Genomic DNA, 20134 nt, shown 5'->3' on the forward strand with positions numbered 1-20134 from the left:
CTAATGTAAACTGACTGTAAATAAAGCTAAGTGTAACCAGCAGCATGGTAGTCTCTTAATGGATTGCACATTTAAGGGGAACATGTAAAACATAACAATTTATTCATAACAATTTATTCAAATATTATGCCAATACGGCATAACATGACATATTAGAACTTGAAAAACAAAGAATGCAAAGAAACAGCTGCACAAACTTGGAGGTCCATGGTGGCTGGTTTATATTGCGAGGCCAAAAACACTGACGATGCAGTACATGGACTTGTTCTCCCATCTCACCGTGCACGTTCCTGTTGGAGGCCATACACAATGACTGTAGTGGGATTTTTGTTGACCTTCTATTTGCAAGGATGTGAGCGCAAAATGTTTTTTCTTCCTTTTTTATGGTTGCCCCACTCCACATTCATACAGTAAAACAAGCCCACACCAGGGAGCTGCCCAATATCATCACTTCTCTACTGCTGACCACTGAGCAGCTTCACTTACTCAAGAGCATATCAATAGCAGTTGCTGACAGAGAGGAAAATCTCTTATATTTAGAGCCCCAAATCACTGTTTACAGTCTCAAAGGGCTAAGCAAGTCCACATCAAACAAGACAGGATGTCATTTGATAGCAGTCAGGAAAATGGGAGGAAATCTATGATTATATGACTTTTCCACCAAAACAGTTCTGGTTCTTGAACTGGTTCTGGAACAAAGGTTCAAACTAAGGAAGTGACCCATGTTTTGACCACTGTATCATCAATGGTGGGTGAGCACAACAGAAGTAAATCCTCTGGCAGCATATGACCCCGCATCACCTGCAGCACAGAGCCCGACTCCACATACCTGCTGGAACAATTAACCAACATCTAATCTGAGCCTGACAGGGTTCAGATTGAGAATAATAACCTTTAAATTGTGATGATGCCTCAGCTGTTGTGCTGATTCTGTCCCGGAGAAATGAACGGGATGTGACGGGAAAAACACAGCTGCAGTGTGAGGGACTATCTGTTTAGTTTTGGAAGAAAAAAAATTAACCACTGCAAACACTATTTTTAACCAGACCACAAAATTTCATGGTAGTCGTCTTCATCTTTCCTCATTGAATAATACATGCCTGCTCAGTTCGAGAACTACTATTTTTGGGTTCAAGCTGAGAAACACTTTTTCCTTCTGGTAACCAATCGATATTTGGTGGAAATGCAAAGAACACTTCAAAATCTGGTGTGCTAACCAGAGCAGAACCAATTCTTTGTTGGTGGAAAAGGGGTAAAAGAGAGTGGACCCCATCCTGTGTGCAATAGGTGCCAACCAGGTGGGCAAATTATCAAATTAAATTAACCAAATACTATGCATTCACTTTTGCAGCCTGGTTTTTCTCAGCTCAAGTCTATGTCCTTGAGCCAATAACTTTTCAGCATCAAGCCCTCGTCTTTACTCTTTAGATTACTGCTCACCTGTGTATTTTAGAGATCGGTGCTCAGCATTATGGATGCAGATAAAATTCAATCACAGTGCTCTGACATTATATGAGACTAAATAAAGTGTTTGTATGAGAGAGACAGAGGTTTTTCATACCATCAGTCGAGTTGTCCCAAAAGCATGAGCTGGCTGTTTGTAGACCTGCTCCATTTTTCTGCATGATGACACAGGTTACTGGGGACAAACGTGAAACACACATTACATACAAACACACATCTTATATAAACCTCAGCGCACAAGAACCAAGTCACAGCAGCCAACATACCAATGTATTTGAAAGGTTTGCCGAGTTTGCTGAGTTGACTGAGGCACTGCTCCACCACATTGTTGGTCCACTGGTTGACTCTGCTGTGCTGATAGGCATTTCCTCCGATGACTCCTTCTACTGACTACAGGAGCAATTTTAAAAAGCAATGTTAAGAAAAAACAGGAGACTGATCATCACACACTAAATTAAATGTAACCCATTCAATTTCTATGGGTGCAGCAAATATACAAATACTTCACACAAACTTTTATAAAAACAATATGGGGGAAATAGAATGCATTAATATAAAATTAATACAGACATACAACACACAAGTTATTGCTCTTTAAAGGGTTCACAAAACAGGTTGACAGTTTTATATATTCGTTCCATTCAAATTCATGGATTTATGCATCTGAAATTTACCATATAGAATCAATAAGTTTGTCATGAAATCAATGTTAGATTTATCATGCCTATAATGAGTAATGACATTTTTACGTTCAGGTTTAACGTATGGCTTGCTTTACATAACTGAACACACACACACACACACACACACACACACACACACACACACACACACATATATATATATGTATATATATATATATATATATATATATATATATATATATATATACACACACACACACACACACACACACACACACACACACACACACACACAACTCCAAAAACTATATTTGCTTTCAGTATGAGAAAATTTGGAGAAATATCAGGTCGCCACGTCCGGAACAGCCGCTGACGGTGGCTAGCAACCGTCACAGTGTCCTTAGCAACGGGGCGCTGAACCGAAACAGCAGTGCTAATTAGTGTTAAAATATCTGGCTATAAACTTAAGCTTTGTGGACAGAGACGAACCAAAATGCATTAAAGGTGGTTATTACCTCTTTTATGATTGTGCTCACTTCTTCAACGATAAAGGAAGTCTGTCAGGACGGAGAGAAGAGAGAAACAGTAACCGTGAGCGTCGATTTCACACGAAGTAAGCTAAGTCAATTAGTCAATTGACAGTTTGCATACCGGACAACTAAACCAGGAATAAGTGATTTTGGCAAAACTTCCAAATGTAATATATTGTAGAGATGTTTTTTCCCCCTAGGGAACCAAGTGAAATATAGAGAACAGCTAGTTTTAAATGCCCATACCTCTTCTGTCGTCTGATATTCGTCCATGGCTAGCGCCGCAGGTGTCAAGTTAGCGAGACGGAATTAGAGGAAGACTTCCGGTCGATACTTTCAGAATTAAACCTCAATGTTAAATGTCACTCAGGTTTGCAAATTGAAAAAAAGAGAAAAAAAGAATATAGTCAATTGGGACTCTGCAGTTAGCGAAAATTCAATTGCCTCACATTTTTGGAGGCATATTTTCAATTCTAGGTGCTGCCAGTATCAGCACTAGGTCTAATAGTATACTTAATGTCCAGCAGTGTGCCTTAAAGATACTATCAAACACATATTCCTGTAAAAAATCTTTCAGGAAATTGTTTTGGAGAGTTTTCTCATAGTTGTTTGACCAGACATTAGTCATATATTGAATTAATCTTGATTAAAAATAAATAAATAAATAAATAAATAAACAAACAAATAAAAGAAAAAGGAGGTTGATTGATGTTGGCAGACGTTAATGGGCCAAGAAAAAAATTCTTTGAAACGCAACCTCAAATGGGCAAGCAAATCTCTCAGTTTAGGATTAATGCACATGTTTATACATAATGCACCCCCCCCCCCCCCCCCCCCCCCCACCTAAATGTCTAAGTCACATATTTTTATATTTCTTATTTCTTTCTGTTTCGTATAATATCATTCCTCTTTTGAGAATTTGAGCAACTGCAACCGACCCAGTTTCTCCTCGGGCATCAGTTAAGTGTTTCTGATTCTTACGTTGCTACTGTAAATGTACTTCAAGTTAACTAATTAGGCTACCACTTTTTCACAGGTCAAAATATTTTGGGATGAAGTAAAGCATGCATAGTCTTATGTCGACAGTGGTGGAGGGAAGGCATGTGTGCATACAGGGATAAGGGCGATACGTCGCCCCCTAGCGGCCGGTTAGTTTGGCAGTTATTTTCAGTTTGTCATCTGAAGACCTGCGGCAGCGTCCAACTGACGCACTTTTCTTTTGCCAGTGTTTTACACAACAGCGCCTTTGAGTAAGTTATTCCATCAGTTTACTTTTTTTTTTTTTTTTGTAAAACTGTATGACAAGTCCCGCGTCATAAAATATCGTGTCAAGCGGGTACATCTGCTAAAAAGTCCGAGTTGTGTAACTTCCTAGCATGTTATGCTAGGTTAGCTCCGCGTTTAGCAGCAGCCTAGCTTCTGTTTGTCGGGACTAAACGCGGTGACTGCGCTGCGGTACAAATATTTGCACATAAGACATGCTATAGTCTATTGAAGTCCAATGTAGAAGTAATGCTTTGAATCGTTTTATACAAAGTTGACTCAGCTACCAGTCAAATATGCGCCATATTTTGCACTTTTATTGCGTTCTTTGCAGTTGGGTGCGGTTGACAGTACGTCGTTGGTGCAAAAAGTCTCAAAATAGTTTTAAAATATTGTAAATAATGCAAATATTATATTAACACTGATTAAATAGTGTTCGTGAGTATTGTCAGACAGTTTCCTATATAGTTGTCAAATAGTTGTACATGAAGTACTTAACTATCATGTATTTTATTTTGGAGGAAGTCCGGCAAGTTGAAGTGTTTCTGTTGTCGGTGTTAGCAGATGCTGTCTGAGCCGGGAGGACCGCTTGGTGTCCTGCAGTTAAGTTTAGATATGAGCTTCGGTTGTTCAAAAGGTGACACATCTTTGGGCAAATCACCCCGGAGTGTAGCCGCTGGCTGAGTGTGGAAAGCTTATCGCTTACAAAACATGGAGAAGCGCCTAATTTACATAGCCATTGAACTCCTTTACTGGATGTTTCATGTTGATATTTCTGCATGTCGTCATTTAAATGTTATAAATTTGTAGGCTACACGGACGAACAGTATGTGACAGTCACTGTAGGCCACATGTAGTGCTCCAAAATGTCCACTTTGTTAATGTAAATGTTACAGTTATAAGTGGCTGCAGCTCTCCACCAGAGGGAGACAGAGCCCCGTGTGTTATTGTGAAAAGCGTCAGATCGTAATGTAAAACACTAATCTTGTATTCATGTTTAGACTGATTTGTTCGTTAAATCAGTCGTAGCTCACCTCAGTTATACAGATTAGCCGAGAAAGCAAACAACTTTACCGCTAACACAGGTATAAAAAAGGCTTTTAGTTAAGCTCATCGTACTCATTTCCTATTGGGCTGTGGGACACCACGTGACCAGAAACAGCCGAAAACATTCATACAATACCGTAGTCTTCGAAATAATGTTTTACCTTATCTGACTTATCCTACAGTTCCAATGTTAAGGGTTGTGCTGCACTTTCTTTATACCTCATCATAATGTGTAATGGAAAGAATTCATGATGAAAACCCTTACCCAAAACAGCGTGTCTGATAGTGACTCCCCCACTGAACCGATCAGTCGGCATCGCTTCTCGGCCTTTTGGCTAAGATCAAGTGTAGTATCTGTTCTTATCAGTTTAATATCTGATACGTCCCCTACCCGGGGACCATATATTAAATTGATTTTTGGAACAGGGAGATGGAATAGGGGCTTGCTCCGTCCACTCCACGCATCGACCTGGTATTGCAGTACCTCCAGGAACGGTGCACCCCCCTATACATGTTAAAAATTAAAATAGTGTTAATGAGGAAGAGTAAGTGGTTGAGTGGTGTAGTTATGAGTTTGCTATGTTATGTTAAGCCTATGTAAAATATTGAATGCATCATGTGTTATGTTTTGTGGAGTAAGTTCCACATTTGTGACCTAGTGTAGTTGTTAGTAACTTTTTTCTCCTGTGCCACCACGATGGAAATAGTAGATTGTTTGGGGTGGAATGAAATGCAGAGTTGTGCCACTTGCCCCTTGTTTTCTGCAGAGCTGTTCTTTAACAGTGAAAATTGTACCTGTTGAAATGCAGAAGCCAAAGGAATATGGAGTATAAAATTAGGATTGTATGAAATACATAACGAGACAACTGGTAACAATAATTAAAAAAACAACAACAACACAATAATAAGAAGAGGGAGAAGGAAAACGGGAGGGAGACAGATCATCTGCATTTGAAAAGATTTACAGTATTTGATAGATAATATGCATTTTTGAGACAATGGAATTAAAGTGGTGATCAAATCCATCAGTAAATGCATAGAAACTGATGGCCATTTGATTCAAAATTAATTCAATTCAAGATTAACACAGCAAATTGAAGGAAGGGTTGGTTTTAGTTGAATGCAGGCAGTGAAACACTTTAAGAAGTTTACAGTGGGCTTTACTACATCATTTCTTCACAGTGTTACTTTGAAACAACAATGCTGTGCAGTCCAGCGCTCTAGTTTTCTGTATGAACCCAAGTTTTTTTATTATTATTTTGGTTTTGTAGTCAGGAATTTGGTGGCTGCAGAGGGGATCTGAGAGGAATCCACTCATATCTCTGTCCGTGGTGTACAAACGCCACACTGGATTCAAATGAAGAATGTCACTGGGTGTAAGTTTACACCATGGTTGTTTTTATTTGTTTTTGTAACATGTTTAGATGGTAGTGTAGTGGGGTTTCATCTTCAAAGTTAGTTGATATGACCTTAAATGCTAGAAGTTTACAAAACACTCAGATACAGGTCACAGTATTTTTCTTTGTTTCTTTTAAGAGGTGCTTTCACAGAAGAGGACTGATGTGTCCAAGTCTCAAGTGGAAGAAAGTTGAGTCCAAATGGAGGCCCTCTGCTGAAAGAGATCTGTTTAACTATTGATTTTTGCTTTTTGAGAAATATCACTGTGTTCATGACTGGTGATGTGAATATCCTGTATCTATAGAAAGGAGTATTGATGTATTACCTTTAAAGACTCCCACTAGTAAGTTTTATTCAAGAGATGTATATAGGGAAATTTGTAAGAGCAGAGCACGCTACACATGGAAAACTGTAGGGGATGTGAGGAGTCTTAGATTGTATTTTTGTCCCAGAGTGAACATTAGCTCGTTAGTGCTCTTCCCCAAGCCGATGACCTAGTTAAATACCTGGGACTCCCCACCAGTCTGCCAGAACTGAAGAAGCGATTAGATGAGAAATGAGACATTTCCGAAAATCTACTAACAAGTCCTTGATTCAGTTCTGTTTGGATAAGTATGAGCTGGATGACTGAGACCACAGACACGTTTACTATATTGTGATATTGAATACAAGCTGAATAATTTGTTGTTGCCAAATGTAAATGTAGAAAAAGAAATTGTGCACAGTATATACTGTTATAGTTTGACAAACTGTTTTTCCAAGCTTTTTATGGCACAGCTCATGAATGGACGTTTCGCGCCAAACTGAACGGAGTGCTCTTTGTGGAGGGATTCATGGCATTTTGATTTGGTCATTGTACTGATGTTTACATATTGAGTACAAAATGTAAACATCATTTCTTTCATGTTGCCATACTGACTCCTGGAAAGTTGCTGTCTTGTTTTGTTATTTAGCACATAAATATATTCTATTTAAATAGCCAGTAGTTATGGCTAGAAAAACCCATACAAGACAGAGATGTTTGTTATGGTTTTGTTGAAGATGTTAAGAGTGAGCCTGTTTGTTTTGATTATAACTGATATTTGATGTTGCAGTTTTTGTCATGTTGCATAGACCAAGGAAAAAAAATAGTGTGTCCTAGAATTGAAATTATATTGTATATCATTTCAATTGATGCTGATGTATAAAATTACAGAGATGTATTTCTTAACTTTTCTGTGATTTGAACAAGGGTCACAGCACCAGAAAAACTGAAAATACTGCAAATGCATCAAGAGATTAAGGGACATCCCAGGACAAGATGGACTTCCCTTGCAATTTAGACTTAGGGGAGATTTAAGCACATGACCTGCTTGCTGTTTTTATGGATTTTGAATGACTTGAACAATGAATGACAGTTTTAGAGTAGATATGATTGTTTCTTTGTGAAGAGAAGGACAAGACTGGCTTGAAGAAGTGGATCTGTTCCTCTTAAACTTTGATTGCTAATGTTTCTCATGTTTATCTTTGTTGTTAGAGGAGGTGATTAACCAGTATCAAGCCTTTGCCATCCTGAGGAGGAACATCACCAAAACCCTCACACTGATCTAAGAAACCCTCTTTTATTTGCAAAACATCCAGCTACTGTCCCAAATTGAGATTTTGAGAAAGAATTTGATTGGGTGTTGCACCAGAACTCTTTCCAGGTCCTACTTAAAAATAGGTTTCCCAAAAAGGATAACAGCTTGAGTAGGACTACAGTACCAGGATATTATCAAGCAAAACATCCATCTGACAAAAGCAGCCAACTGAAATGGCATTGTCTGTGTGGGCCTTCCATGATTATGGACAAAACACACACACACACACGCACACACACACACAAACAAATGGAGTGGAGTCCTGGGAAGCAGTAAACTCACAATAAGGGGTTGTTTATGTCGACATTTCACATCAATGTTATCAAAACCACATGTTTCGTCCCATGTCAGTCAAATCATGTTCATGTACAAAACCATCAATTCACAAGTTATTAGAAGTCCTGGAAGATTTGATTAGAACAAGAAGCTGAGTCTCTCATTTCTGGGTGATAGGGAATGAGTTTTGGTCCATTAACTCGCCAACTCGCTCCTGCAGTATCTGAACCACTTCAGCCAGGATGAAGACGTGTGTGTCATCGAGGTCCTGGATGATGAACTTCTTTCCCAGGGCCGACGTCTCATCCAGGTAAAGGAGGAACTGTTTCATGGCAGGATCACTGGTCCATTGAGTGACAGGAAGCACAGAGGGGAAAAAAGGTTATTAAAAAAAATTCAGGACAGATATTGGAATAATGTGCTTTCAAGATCATTAAGGTTGATCATTGGCTATGTATTACTGCATAAAACTAATAGTTGCTATAAATTCAATTCATGACCAGTTTCACAGCTGGTACAACAACAGGCTCATCAGGATATACTTCATCTCTGTAACTTGATTTCTCAGTGTGCCAAGAAACAGCTTAATTTGTAGCCTTCTAAAACTACTTCAAATGACTAATTTTTACTGTTAAGAGCTTTGATACAACCAGGCATTTATCATAACTAAAATTCTGTCCTCTACTATGAAAAGAAGAAAATGGAGGCCAAAAGTTGTAGCCATAGCTGAAACTGGGCAGGGAGGTCAGCCATGGGCCTCTTGCGGGCAGGATTCAGACAAATTTCTGTGGCGATTGAGTGGACAAAGTATGAACAAATGAGGGTTTGAGGGCGGCAGACTGGCAGCCTCTTCAAACCTGTGGGCCAAATTCACTCTGGCTACACACCTGAGTGACATGTACTGACGCAAGTTGCTCACTTATCTCCCTCTAAGATAGTCAGGTTTCTACATCAATGAGTGCGGTTAGGTATAATTGGTTGGAAACCAAATACTGTGTACTGGAAAGATCAAATATGTTTTACTGAAAACCTTCTTGTGCAGACAGATGTTTTAATGTCTCTATCAGGTTTCCTTACCATTCAACCAGAACACCCTTTAGGACGTTGACCATGTTGATGAGCTGGAGACTTGCAGGCTGGGCAGTCAACAATGTCCAAGATAGCTGTCACAAATTTAGATTTTGATAAAGCCTTGAGCACAACGACACATGGATAAGTCTGACAATATGTTTTTACCCCGAGAAATTAGATACTTCAGCAAATAATCGTCATATAAAAGCTGCTGAAACGCTTTAGCTTGCGAAGAATACAGCTGCTAGCCTGTGAAGAAGCTAACAGAGCTGGCTTGTAGCAAGAGAAAAACGAACAGCGCCACAGAAATACTGTTAACCACTATTAACCAAGAATAAAGTGCCAAACAAATTCGTCGTCACATTTAAATGTACGTAACTGGGCTGGTTTAAAGTACATGAAATAATACAGTTCTTACAAACCTGGTAGCGGTTATTGTCAGAGAGCGCTTAGCTAATGCATAGCACTGCGGGACTGATGTTATGGGTACGGTGTGCGCCGAGGGACAATTTTAGTTACCCATTACTTATTACAGTTTGCCAATTCAGACACGAATGTTCTGCCAGTAGTGTCAGATTTTGTTGGTGATCAAACACGTCTCCGTCCATAGCAGCATGCTTACTGGTGTGGACCTCAGGACGAGTGGCTGCTACTTGGTAGTGACTAATGACTAAAAATAAGTGAATAAAGACAAGTCATGACTACTTGTCCTTGCACAGAATAAACTCAGTTGAGATATCTGCAGCAAAGTGACTTTATTTGAGATGGACATGATCGGCAATGCAATGCATAGTTAGACTGTCAAGTTAAGTAAATCCACATCATTTCATGAGCCAGTGTCAGCATAGCTAATAAGACAAATGGACTGCAAGCAAATGGAGGTTAAAAAGCAAACGACAGATTAGTGTAGTTCAATGAAAACAAATCAGCCTGAACTAAGTTATTGTCAGATGCATCTAAGATAAGGCTCAGGATGGAAAGTGACATGGCACAAAACATGACTGTTATACAGTAGTTAGGATAAAACACCGCACATGACATACAAAAATAAAAGGTACGCTTATACCACAGCTTTGTTGAAAAATTCATATCAAGCAATATGACCTCCAACTCAGTTAAGTGCATCTCTGAAAAAGTACAGTAGGATCATTATGTCTGAAAGCCTTGTAAGCCTAGGATCAAATGGGAAGAAAAGTGCTAGAAAAATAAATTCTTAAGTCTTCCTTCATCTGTATCTGTAAACATAAGCATGATCTTACAAACTTTCAAATAAAAATTGTCAGTTGGATTAACAACTGAGGGACCAATAAGAGTGGATGACTGGGAGAATAAAAATGAGCACCCTGGGTTCTTTAATCAGCATCTCAGAGATGTCAATAAATACATACACATTTCTATTTGTCTAAATACACTTGTCATGTTTGTGGTTCCTTTAAATGTGCAACAAGGAGAGGCAGTTGTGTTTCTGTTGGATTTGGGGGGTGGGGCGGGGGTGGGGGTGGATTCATATGATGCTCTACCCCACTTCAAGTATACGTGTGGTCACTGTGTTTGTGCTCATGTGAGAGTCAGTGGCTGATGTAGCTCTGCAGTGCTTCCTGAATGAACTGGAGGCTGCGCTTGTACAGGAACGAATCCTTCCTCTCTGGCTTGCAGATGTTGAGATGATCTACATTCACCTCGATGAGATCCCCAATGCCGAGATCTGAAACAGGAGCACAGTCAACGTAAGGCAAAGCTCTCACTGTTTGTTTATTGATATTTAGACCGTACACCACAGGTAGGCATGGCTCATTCAGAATGTGTATCAGAGGTGCCTACTTGCTGACTGTGTTGGTACCACCAGTATCTTGATCATAGGACCGATGTTTGTGGGAAGCGTCTCTGCGAAGCTGAGCACCTTGATTTCCCTGTCTTTGGCAATGTTCAGGAAATTTTCATTCAGATCATGCAGTGCTGGGGAGTCTGAAAATAAATTGACAAAAACATTCACTACATACACAAATGAAACAGTTCAAAACAAATCCAACAACAACCACATTCATGTCAATAAAACATGAATGTGGGACTCAATGTTAAACTTGAATAAACACATTTAAAACAAGATATTTTCACTGATAAAATTACTTTATCAGTGAAATTATCACATTTTAAAACCAATAAATTTAAAACCAACACATTTTAGTGCACACAGGAGATGGGTTCTAGCTAATGTGTAATGAATATCATAAAATATATTTTCTGTATGTAGACCTCTGCACTGACCTTTACAGAGCTCTCTGACCTCTATGGAGGGGAAAAGCAGATATCTGACATTGACAGAGTATTCAGCCATGGAGGTGCCATTGTGAGGAACACTATAAAACACAATGCCCTTGGTGTTCTTCATCAGCTCATGCATATCTGGGTCCTCAGAGGCATCCAGTAGCATTTTCTTTACTAGCAATCCTATTGGAGAAATGAGATACAAGAGGATATGGGCTTGTATGAGGTTACCTGAGGGGGTGACTTAATAATATGCAACAATTTGTGATTCCCTTTTCTTCAACGGCATTTTTGATGTTTATGGCACGTATGGGTGGGGGACGCACTTAACACAATCAATCTATATGATGACAAAAACTAGGAAAGTAAGGTCCATGTTGAAAATAACATGTGACCCGTTATTTATATAATGTCACATTGTGCAGGTGTGAAATACAGCTGAGCCACTTGTTTTGGAGTCACTTTTAAGTTGCTTGGTGCAGAGGAAGGATGTCTTAGGGTCTCCACAGGTTTAACAGCTGAATAAAGCACAGCAGCAACAAAAAGTTAACAATGTGTCACGCTTTCGGAAAATGAAAACTTGAGCTAGGGAAAGAATATTTGGGCTGTTAGATTGCTGTGAAATTCTTGTGTGGCAGCGTCAAGGGATCCTGAAAAGGTGCAGCTGTGAATTCATGAATTCATCTGGCTAAATCAGTTGCCAGCATGGTAGAGACATCAAGTCTTGCTGGGAAAATGGAATTAACTGTTTAGACTGAAAAACAGAGGCAAACATGAAGACTGAATTTTAACACATTTTAACACATTTATAACACATTTTAGCACAGGTAAAGTTAAGAGTTCATACTAAGCACCTCCCATGCTGTGTGCTACCCAGACCACAGGCCTCTCTCCAACTCCTGCTGACTTCAGCTTGTTCAGCAGCTCTCGGCTCCTGTAGGCCAGGGACTTCCTGAAGAGACAAAAACAAAGAATGAATCAACTGTTCCCAGTGTTCTGGCAAGCCACCTATCACCAAAACAGCCTGACTATGTGGGACAGGCAGACAGACGAACAGATTGTACGCATTACTTACCTCTGATTCTCAGCAGGACACTTGGCCTTCCAGTCACTCAGGTGAGTGTCATACTCCACTGACAGTATTCTCAGATTTGGACAATCAGCAGCCAACCACGACTGTCCCATGGGAAGGGATGGGTAAATGCAATAAACACAAAGCATACAATGAATGGCAACATAGAGATGGTATCATGGAGCTGTATGTCCAGTAAACAAATGATGCAGTAGCCCTCACCGCCAGTAAGTAACAAATTACAACTTTGTTTGACTTATATTGTAATTGTAGCATGCCTCTTGTGTCCTTGTTGAAAATGCTGGACTGCAGTGGTGAGATGCATCATTTTCCCAAGTTTCAACAAAATACAATCAGTGATGACAGAGGTATAACATGACACACTGACAAACAAATGAATGACTTTGGGCCTGGAAAGAAACCAGTCCATAGTCTTTCACCATGATTTCATTAGGTGGGCTGGCAAAAAGGAAAAAATAAAACCAAAACTATCCATAGTACTTAACAGTGATCAACATAGCACACTACAGGCTAAGATGTCTTACTTTTGGCCAGCACTCTGTGTAGTCCTCCCTGCTTCCTGCCTCCTTCTCCTCCTCAACAACACTTCGGTCCTTCTGCCGCCAAGTCTTAAAAGCTGCCCCTAGAAGTCCATGGATGAACAGCACGTCTGCTTTGATTGGCTCACTAGAAAGTAACATTGACAAAAAGGAATGTCGGCTTTAACAGGAGAAGCAGAAAGGAGACTCTTCTCTACCATCTTCTATGTAGATAACAGACTGTGACCTTGAATTGTTTATGATATTTACAAACTGCAGCAGCAACAGTAATAAATTGTACGTTTTGAAGAAAAAGGTTTGCTTACTTGCCACGTGTCTGTGGATGGAGGACATAGACTCCATCTTGATATTTCTCGCCCACAGTCTCCCTGTCCAGGTTGGCTAGAGCGCGAGCTGCATGAGATGCCTGCATGATGTGAGGAGACTGCATCATCTCAGCCAGGACAGACACCCAGCCTGCAGTGCAACACAAAAACATGTGGTTGGTGTGATGAAGTGTAACAAAGGTGTAATAAAGTAACAGATGCAAGAGTAATGTGTTGAGTTTGAGACTTACCAGACTGTACTATAGCCTGATGAACACTCTCATTGATTGCCAAGTTCCCTATAATGCGAACAATGTTCCTCTGAATCTTCAGGGAGTCTCTCCGGAGCTGGTAAACTCTCTGGAGAAGCTGCAGACCCCCGTTGGCAACAATGTGATCGCAGTGACTCTGGACCTGGAGGTGAGACAAAAGTGCTTCAATTAGTACAAATGCTTTATTCACCTCATGTAACAGCTGGTTGTTCAGAGACTGACTTCACCACATTAAAAAAACAAAAAGTCTTAGGAATGCCCACAGCATCCTATATTTCCTATATATACAAAGACTCTGCTAGAGCTTTTAACTTAATCATCTGCATGAACTCAAATGCAGCTTAAACTAAGAGTGTACTGTTTTTTTTTTTAACTCTGTATATTATTCACTTATGATCTGTGCAAAAATAGGACTTGGCCTGCTTTCACTCTACACTAGAGCATATTTAAATGGGTGATGTTTGCCGTTACCTTGGAGTGTTGCACCAGTGCCTGGAGGCAGAAGGATTCAACCTTCTCAGAAGGAACAGAGGTGAGACTCTGAGCGTATGGCAACCCATTGCCGCCAAAACACCACAGACCACCCTGAAACATGGGAGAACACAGCTGTCAGTGAAAAGACTTGAGTCAAGATGTGGGTTTTCAAGCTTTTTGGACCTACAAGAGATCGCTGTTTTTCTGCTGTTTTTGTGTTACCAGTTACATCCTTTAAGACTGTGTATGAGTGCATGAGCATATGTGTCTCCATCTGTCTGCCTTTATTACCCGTTGTGCTGCCAGGGACTGACTGCTCTCTCTGAGGGCCAATGAGGTGAAGTACTGAACACATTTGTCCACCTCAGACTGAGGCAGAGATGCCAGCAGCTGCCTCAGTCCATCCTCCACAGAACAGCCCTGTGAGGAAGACATCATCAAGCTTAGTTTCCAACTTATATATATACACACTCATACACCTCGCTGAGGTAAAAACAAACAAACAAACAAAAAAAAAAAAAAAAAACAGCCAACCTGTGTGACAGTGTCACTTATCAACTGCTTAACTTCATTTATACAAAGAAGGATATACTGTATGTGCAGTAGACTAAGGCAGAATGATATGGCATAAAGATCATATTGGACAGAAGCAATGATTGTGATGATTTACCATGAATGATAATTTTTTCATCATAATTTTCATTTTCTCTGAAAAAAAAAAAACAAAAAAAAAAACAAACAAACTAGTAAAATGATGATGATGTGAATTTTGCTGGTGTCTGTACTAAGCAAACATATTTTCTTATGTCTGAAGAGTATGATTTGTAGACCAGGGCATCTGAGTTCCACTACAATACCTCATTTATAAATGCTATTTTGTCACACATTTTTCTGTTACCAAGAAATTGCAACACCTACAGTTTGGATATTGTTCTTGACCATATTGCAATTTTGATAATATTTTATTAATTTTTCTGCTGAACAGTAGACTATTCTACAAAAGGACGTTATACCTGAAACATAATTTATTAGGAAACCTTTAGAAATACACAACAAGATACCAAGCTTACTGAAAACTGACAAGCTTTAAATTGTGTTCACAGTATGTTCAGCACAAAAGAAGAATTCAAACTTGTGGTGCTGAGGACTGGCAGTGATGAGAGAGACTTATCCTCCATACAAGAGCCTATTCCAAAGAGATACGTACGTCCTCCAGCTCAGGCAGTGCAGGTGGCGACAGGAAGAAGCGCAGGTCCACCCGAGGAGTCCGGGCCAAACCCACCGCCGTCCGCTGGTCTATAACCTGAGCCGCTGTCTGGTATTGGTAGTCTGTGCAACACACAACAGGTATGAACCAATCTCAGTTCACTTAAATTGCATTATACAGTATAAACCTCACAGTAAGATGCAACAGTAGTTTACCGTGCCAGTGGTGGTTTTCTGCGAGCTCCTGTACAGCCTGTAGTCTGACAGCCTTGGTTGCGGAGCGCGTCCTCTTCAGCAGGACCCATAACGCCACCTCATGGGGGTCTGCGTCCACATGGCTAAAGTGCTCTAAGACATAAACACACACACAGGACCGACTGGCTGTATGCTTGTATTTAAGTGGAAAACTGACATAAATATCTCCATGGCCAGTGTGATACTGTAATCTAGCTCAATTATTCTTCAGCTACATCTACCACTATGAGCAGCTACCAGTAATCTATCACCTTTACTTAACTACTAAACACTCATGAAAGTGCAGACCTTGTTGACTTTGTCGCTGCAAACCTTGTGTCATCAACTTGGCAGCTATCAATTTTCAAAAAGGTCAAGAGTAAAATTATTAGGAGAGCCCATATGAAACTAATTTAAGGAGAAATCTATCACACATTGCTACATTTTTTTTTAACAAATCTAGAGTGTGTTATGACAAATGTATAGTGTGTTATAATAATAATAATAGTAATGTGTTATAATAAAGAAAGGTAGGAGTGAGAAGCCCTGAGGTCATTCAAGGAGAATAACACAATAGAAATTGTTATTTACAGTCATATCCACATTAAACACATGAACACACAAGCTGTCTGGCATTCAGGATGTACAAGGCAGATGTTTCCTTTGGCCTAAATGTACACTCTGAACATAAAAAGGACTTGTTACACACACCTGCACAACAGTGACTTTTTGAGAACAAACATTTATGTTTCTATTCACATCCACTTCTGCTTTCATTCCAAGAAACAGAAGGGAAAGAAGGACTTGGGGTTTACAACCTGTGCACTTTGAGTTTTTTTTTTTTTAACAGGTGAACTAGTAACAGCTAATGATTTTACTTTCTTTCTCACCATCAAGTGGTTGCAGCAGAATTCTAGAGGATACTTCCAGAAACCGTCTTGCTGCTTTATGAAGCTCCCTCCTCGCTTTGTGTGTGAGCCCTGAAGTAGACGCACAGTGAAAAAAAGATCTATGAAGTTTTAATACAGGTACAAAACCCTGATGCAAAACACTATGACATTACAACATCTACTCAGTGTCCGTTGGTGGTTGTCATCTCCACATAACATGGTGATTGTTTCCATTTAATGACAGAGCCTTGACCAGTGGAAGTGAGATCAGCCAACAGACTGACTCAAATTTGTAGGCAGGAGCAGAGGGAGGGAGGAAGGAAGGAAAGCCAGGAAATATCAATGACAGATGCCATTAGGCACCTGGACATGTCAAATTAAGACTTTCTGTTCATCCAGGAAACAGCTAAAGCCACTCAGCATTTTTTCTTGACATCACCACCCCCGGTGTAGCCCTAAAATGTACTTGTGCAATGAGCAGTAAGCTAATATCCAAACTGTGTCTGGCCTTTTAAAAAAACAAACATCAGAATGGGTATATGGTCACAGTTTCAAGCATAAAAGGTGTTGAGAGCTTAAAGTCTGCAAGGTGTTACATGGGGACACATGCTTATTTGCCCCCCTTGGTTGTAAAATCCAGGTGAATGACATTTAGTACCTGCAGCAAGATTCTCCTGTTCTTTAGAGGGAGTGGCTTTCAGATAGATGTAGGACTTGTACTTCTCCTGAAGAATTGCCTGTGTGTCAATTGTCACAGCCTTGTCCAAGGCCACCACCTCATAAGTGATAAAAAGACAGCCCCTGTGGACAGATAATAGATGAGTACTGCATAGTAGGATGGAGGAAACTAGTTGCTCTTTGAAAGCAAGGCAAAATAAATAGATAAGATATGGCTTTTCCTTGATCAGTTTTAAAAATATGCACAAGACTAACATAACTCACCCCAAGACTACAGCACCAGTCACCTTAGCAATTTTCCCTAAATTTTAGCAGAAGAAATTGATCTTAGATTAGACAAGGTAAATTAATCCCACAGTGCAGCAGAAGAGAATGCATGCTTCTGCTGTAATTAACAGTTCAAGCTTGAGGTGAAGGAGAGCTGTACTTATGAAGCGACTGATATCCCAGAACTTACTAATATTTCTCCAAGGCAGCACCCTCTTCACACCAGGCCCGGTGGTGCTCAGTCGCCGACAGTGGATCAGACGAAGTGCAGCCACAGACATCCTCCACCTGCACATTTACCGGAGCATTGAGTATTATGATACCAATATGAGTCAGGGCTGAACAACATAACGCTAACATGTTGTTATCTGGATAGGAACATGCGTGAATGTCTCAAGAGGCAACAATATTAGTCCAGTAATTTTAGGCCAAAATTGGGGTCAACCTAGGACAAATTGCAAGAGAAGCAAACTCAACTGATTTTGTATCCTCAGTATGTCCTGAGTGAGGAAAAAAGTCCCAAGAAATCCCATTGGTGGAAAGTTTTGAAAATCACCTATTTATCACCTATTTATGACATATATATATATATATATATATATATATATATATATATATATATATATATATATATATATATATATATATATATAAGATAAGATAAGATAAGATAAGATAAGATATTCCTTTATTAGTCCCACGGTGGGGAAATTTCACGCATCACAGCAGCAAAGTGGATAGCAAGATACGAAGCACAATTTACACAATAAACAGTATATACAGATAACTACCAAAGAGCAATATAAACACTGTAAACAAGGAACGTAGAAAAATACTATGTGAACAATTTAAACCACAGAAGAAAAAAACCCAAAACCTGGGGGACAACACACTCTGGAGGTTCAGGGTTAGTGTGAACCCATTGAGACCAAGTGGCAGAACCTGACTCCCGGACCTGGGTCTCAGGAACTGTCACATTTGATCCAGCCTTATGGGATCAACCCTTCCCTCCCGTCCTCCCCTATATATATATATATATATATATATATATATATATATATATATATATAAGGAATTAATGCCAGAAGAGACATTTAAACAGTGAATTAAAAAGTTACTATATATAAAGTAACCTTGAATTAAAAGGTTACTATATAACAGTAAATTAAAAGGTTACTATATATATAGTAACCTTTTAATTCACTGTTTAAATGTCTCTTCTGGCATTTATTCCTTATATTCCTTATTAGCGCATATCAAATCAGATAATGTGTGATATGCATGTGTAAACAGAATAATTCAAAGAACTGGTAATTGGCTTTTTTTCTTGTCTTTGTGTGTGTAATCATCTTGTGAATTTTTATAGTGATATCTGAAAGTAAAATGTTGAACCCCTTTCCCCTGTATGTTAAAAACAGTGTTTTTTTGGTAATATGTGGCCATAAATAGGTGATTTTCAAAACTTTCCACCAGTGGGATTTCTTGGGACTTTTTTCCCTCACTCAGGACAAACGGAGGATACAAAATCAGTTGAGTTTGTTTCTCTTGCAATTTGTCCTAGGTTTTTTCATAAAATGACTGGACTGGCCGATATCAAAAGTAAGCTTATGGTAACTGTATTTGCTGTTATTATGGTGTTTTTTTGAGGAATGTTTAGTTTTTACTGTTGCGACACATAAATTTCAAATAAGTGTGAACCCCTAGTCGTTTCGTATCGCTGAAATGAAATTTTGTCCACATCGTGCAGCCGTAACATCGCTTCAGTCCTTTATTAACCCACAAGTTGTGTTTGAGCGAGTGAAAACACTCAGCTCCGGGTAATTTCTCCCTCTTGAAACTCAAATCCCAAACCTTACAGTTTTAGTAGCTAGCAACTCAAATGTCTGCTCGTCAGGCCACAAGGCAATCACTTTCAGTCGGCGTAAAGCAGCTAGATTATGCTAATGCTACGTCCCTGTCAATGCGTGTATGCGTTGATATTTTATCGTCTTCCTTACAGCACTTTGTTAACATTACGGAAACCATGTTAATCTGATATTTTGCTCATCCAAGCCCATGGCTGGTGAGCCAAGCTACAATCGGCAGCATTAGGTTATGAAGTTAGCTAGCTGAACGCCGGAAGTTACACAAATTATTTCAGAGACGATAATTCACTTCGGAGGCTATCGTTTATTTAAAACTGAAAATGAAATAAGCCGACTGCCCAGCTACCTCAACCTGTCATTAGTAAAGTAAAGCTAATAGTGTTTACAGCGAGCCACAAACCCAGTAAGCCCCACCAGCAAGCCAGCTAACATTAAACTCACAATTAGCGACGGTAAGCCTTTTTACCTTCACTGTTAAACATAGAAAATATACCAAGCCGTCTACTAGCTGTGTCTTGAGAGTGAGGTTTTCACCGGTGAGCAGTGAAAATACCTTACCTGGCGATTGACAAGTACGATTTAAAGGGCGAGATTAACGTCCTCCCCTCGCTGCTGCCGACTGCTGTGTACATAAACATGAAGTTGTCCCACAAATAATACGTCATGTATCGCAACTAACCTGTGACTGCACAAGTGCCCGCGTCCACGTGTAACAGGCTTCTTGTCGTGTATCA

The 20134-nt window shown here is 39.6% G+C and overlaps 3 protein-coding genes and 1 non-coding gene across 5 annotated transcripts; 1 reads left to right on the forward strand and 3 right to left on the reverse strand.

The window, feature by feature from the left end:
• Positions 1-79: 79 nt before the first annotated feature.
• On the reverse strand, positions 80-2989 carry dynlt1b (dynein light chain Tctex-type 1b). Its single transcript, XM_030046979.1, has 5 exons — positions 2885-2989; positions 2624-2665; positions 1731-1854; positions 1562-1639; positions 80-290 (listed from the first exon to the last, which is right to left on the reverse strand). The coding sequence occupies exons 1-5, from the start codon at positions 2909-2911 to the stop codon at positions 220-222; spliced, it is 342 nt and encodes a 113-aa protein (XP_029902839.1). The 5' UTR covers positions 2912-2989; the 3' UTR covers positions 80-219.
• Positions 2990-5263: 2274 nt separating this feature from the next.
• Positions 5264-5454, forward strand: LOC115356709 (U2 spliceosomal RNA). Its single transcript, XR_003927989.1, has one exon. It is a non-coding gene; the product is annotated as a U2 spliceosomal RNA (small nuclear RNA).
• A 2778-nt stretch (positions 5455-8232) lies between these two features.
• On the reverse strand, positions 8233-9863 carry gtf2h5 (general transcription factor IIH, polypeptide 5). Its single transcript, XM_030046980.1, has 3 exons — positions 9735-9863; positions 9319-9404; positions 8233-8582 (listed from the first exon to the last, which is right to left on the reverse strand). The coding sequence occupies exons 2-3, from the start codon at positions 9351-9353 to the stop codon at positions 8402-8404; spliced, it is 216 nt and encodes a 71-aa protein (XP_029902840.1). The 5' UTR covers positions 9354-9404; positions 9735-9863; the 3' UTR covers positions 8233-8401.
• A 184-nt stretch (positions 9864-10047) lies between these two features.
• On the reverse strand, positions 10048-20101 carry serac1 (serine active site containing 1). Of its 2 annotated transcripts, XM_030047561.1 has the most exons (18): positions 19959-20101; positions 17726-17823; positions 17533-17569; positions 17249-17391; positions 16591-16680; positions 16010-16054; positions 15683-15814; positions 15468-15589; positions 14552-14680; positions 14258-14371; positions 13766-13928; positions 13515-13665; positions 13195-13336; positions 12653-12753; positions 12432-12529; positions 11578-11760; positions 11134-11277; positions 10048-11017 (listed from the first exon to the last, which is right to left on the reverse strand). In XM_030047561.1, the coding sequence occupies exons 1-18, from the start codon at positions 20063-20065 to the stop codon at positions 10881-10883; spliced, it is 2136 nt and encodes a 711-aa protein (XP_029903421.1). In that variant the 5' UTR covers positions 20066-20101; the 3' UTR covers positions 10048-10880. The 2 variants fall into 2 exon arrangements, with proteins under 2 accessions (XP_029903421.1, XP_029903422.1); XM_030047562.1 differs by lacking the exon at positions 16010-16054.
• Positions 20102-20134: the final 33 nt, after the last annotated feature.

The sequence above is a fragment of the Myripristis murdjan genome, chromosome 24 (assembly GCF_902150065.1).
Source record: "Myripristis murdjan chromosome 24, fMyrMur1.1, whole genome shotgun sequence".
In the NCBI taxonomy this organism is placed as follows: domain Eukaryota; kingdom Metazoa; phylum Chordata; class Actinopteri; order Holocentriformes; family Holocentridae; genus Myripristis; species Myripristis murdjan.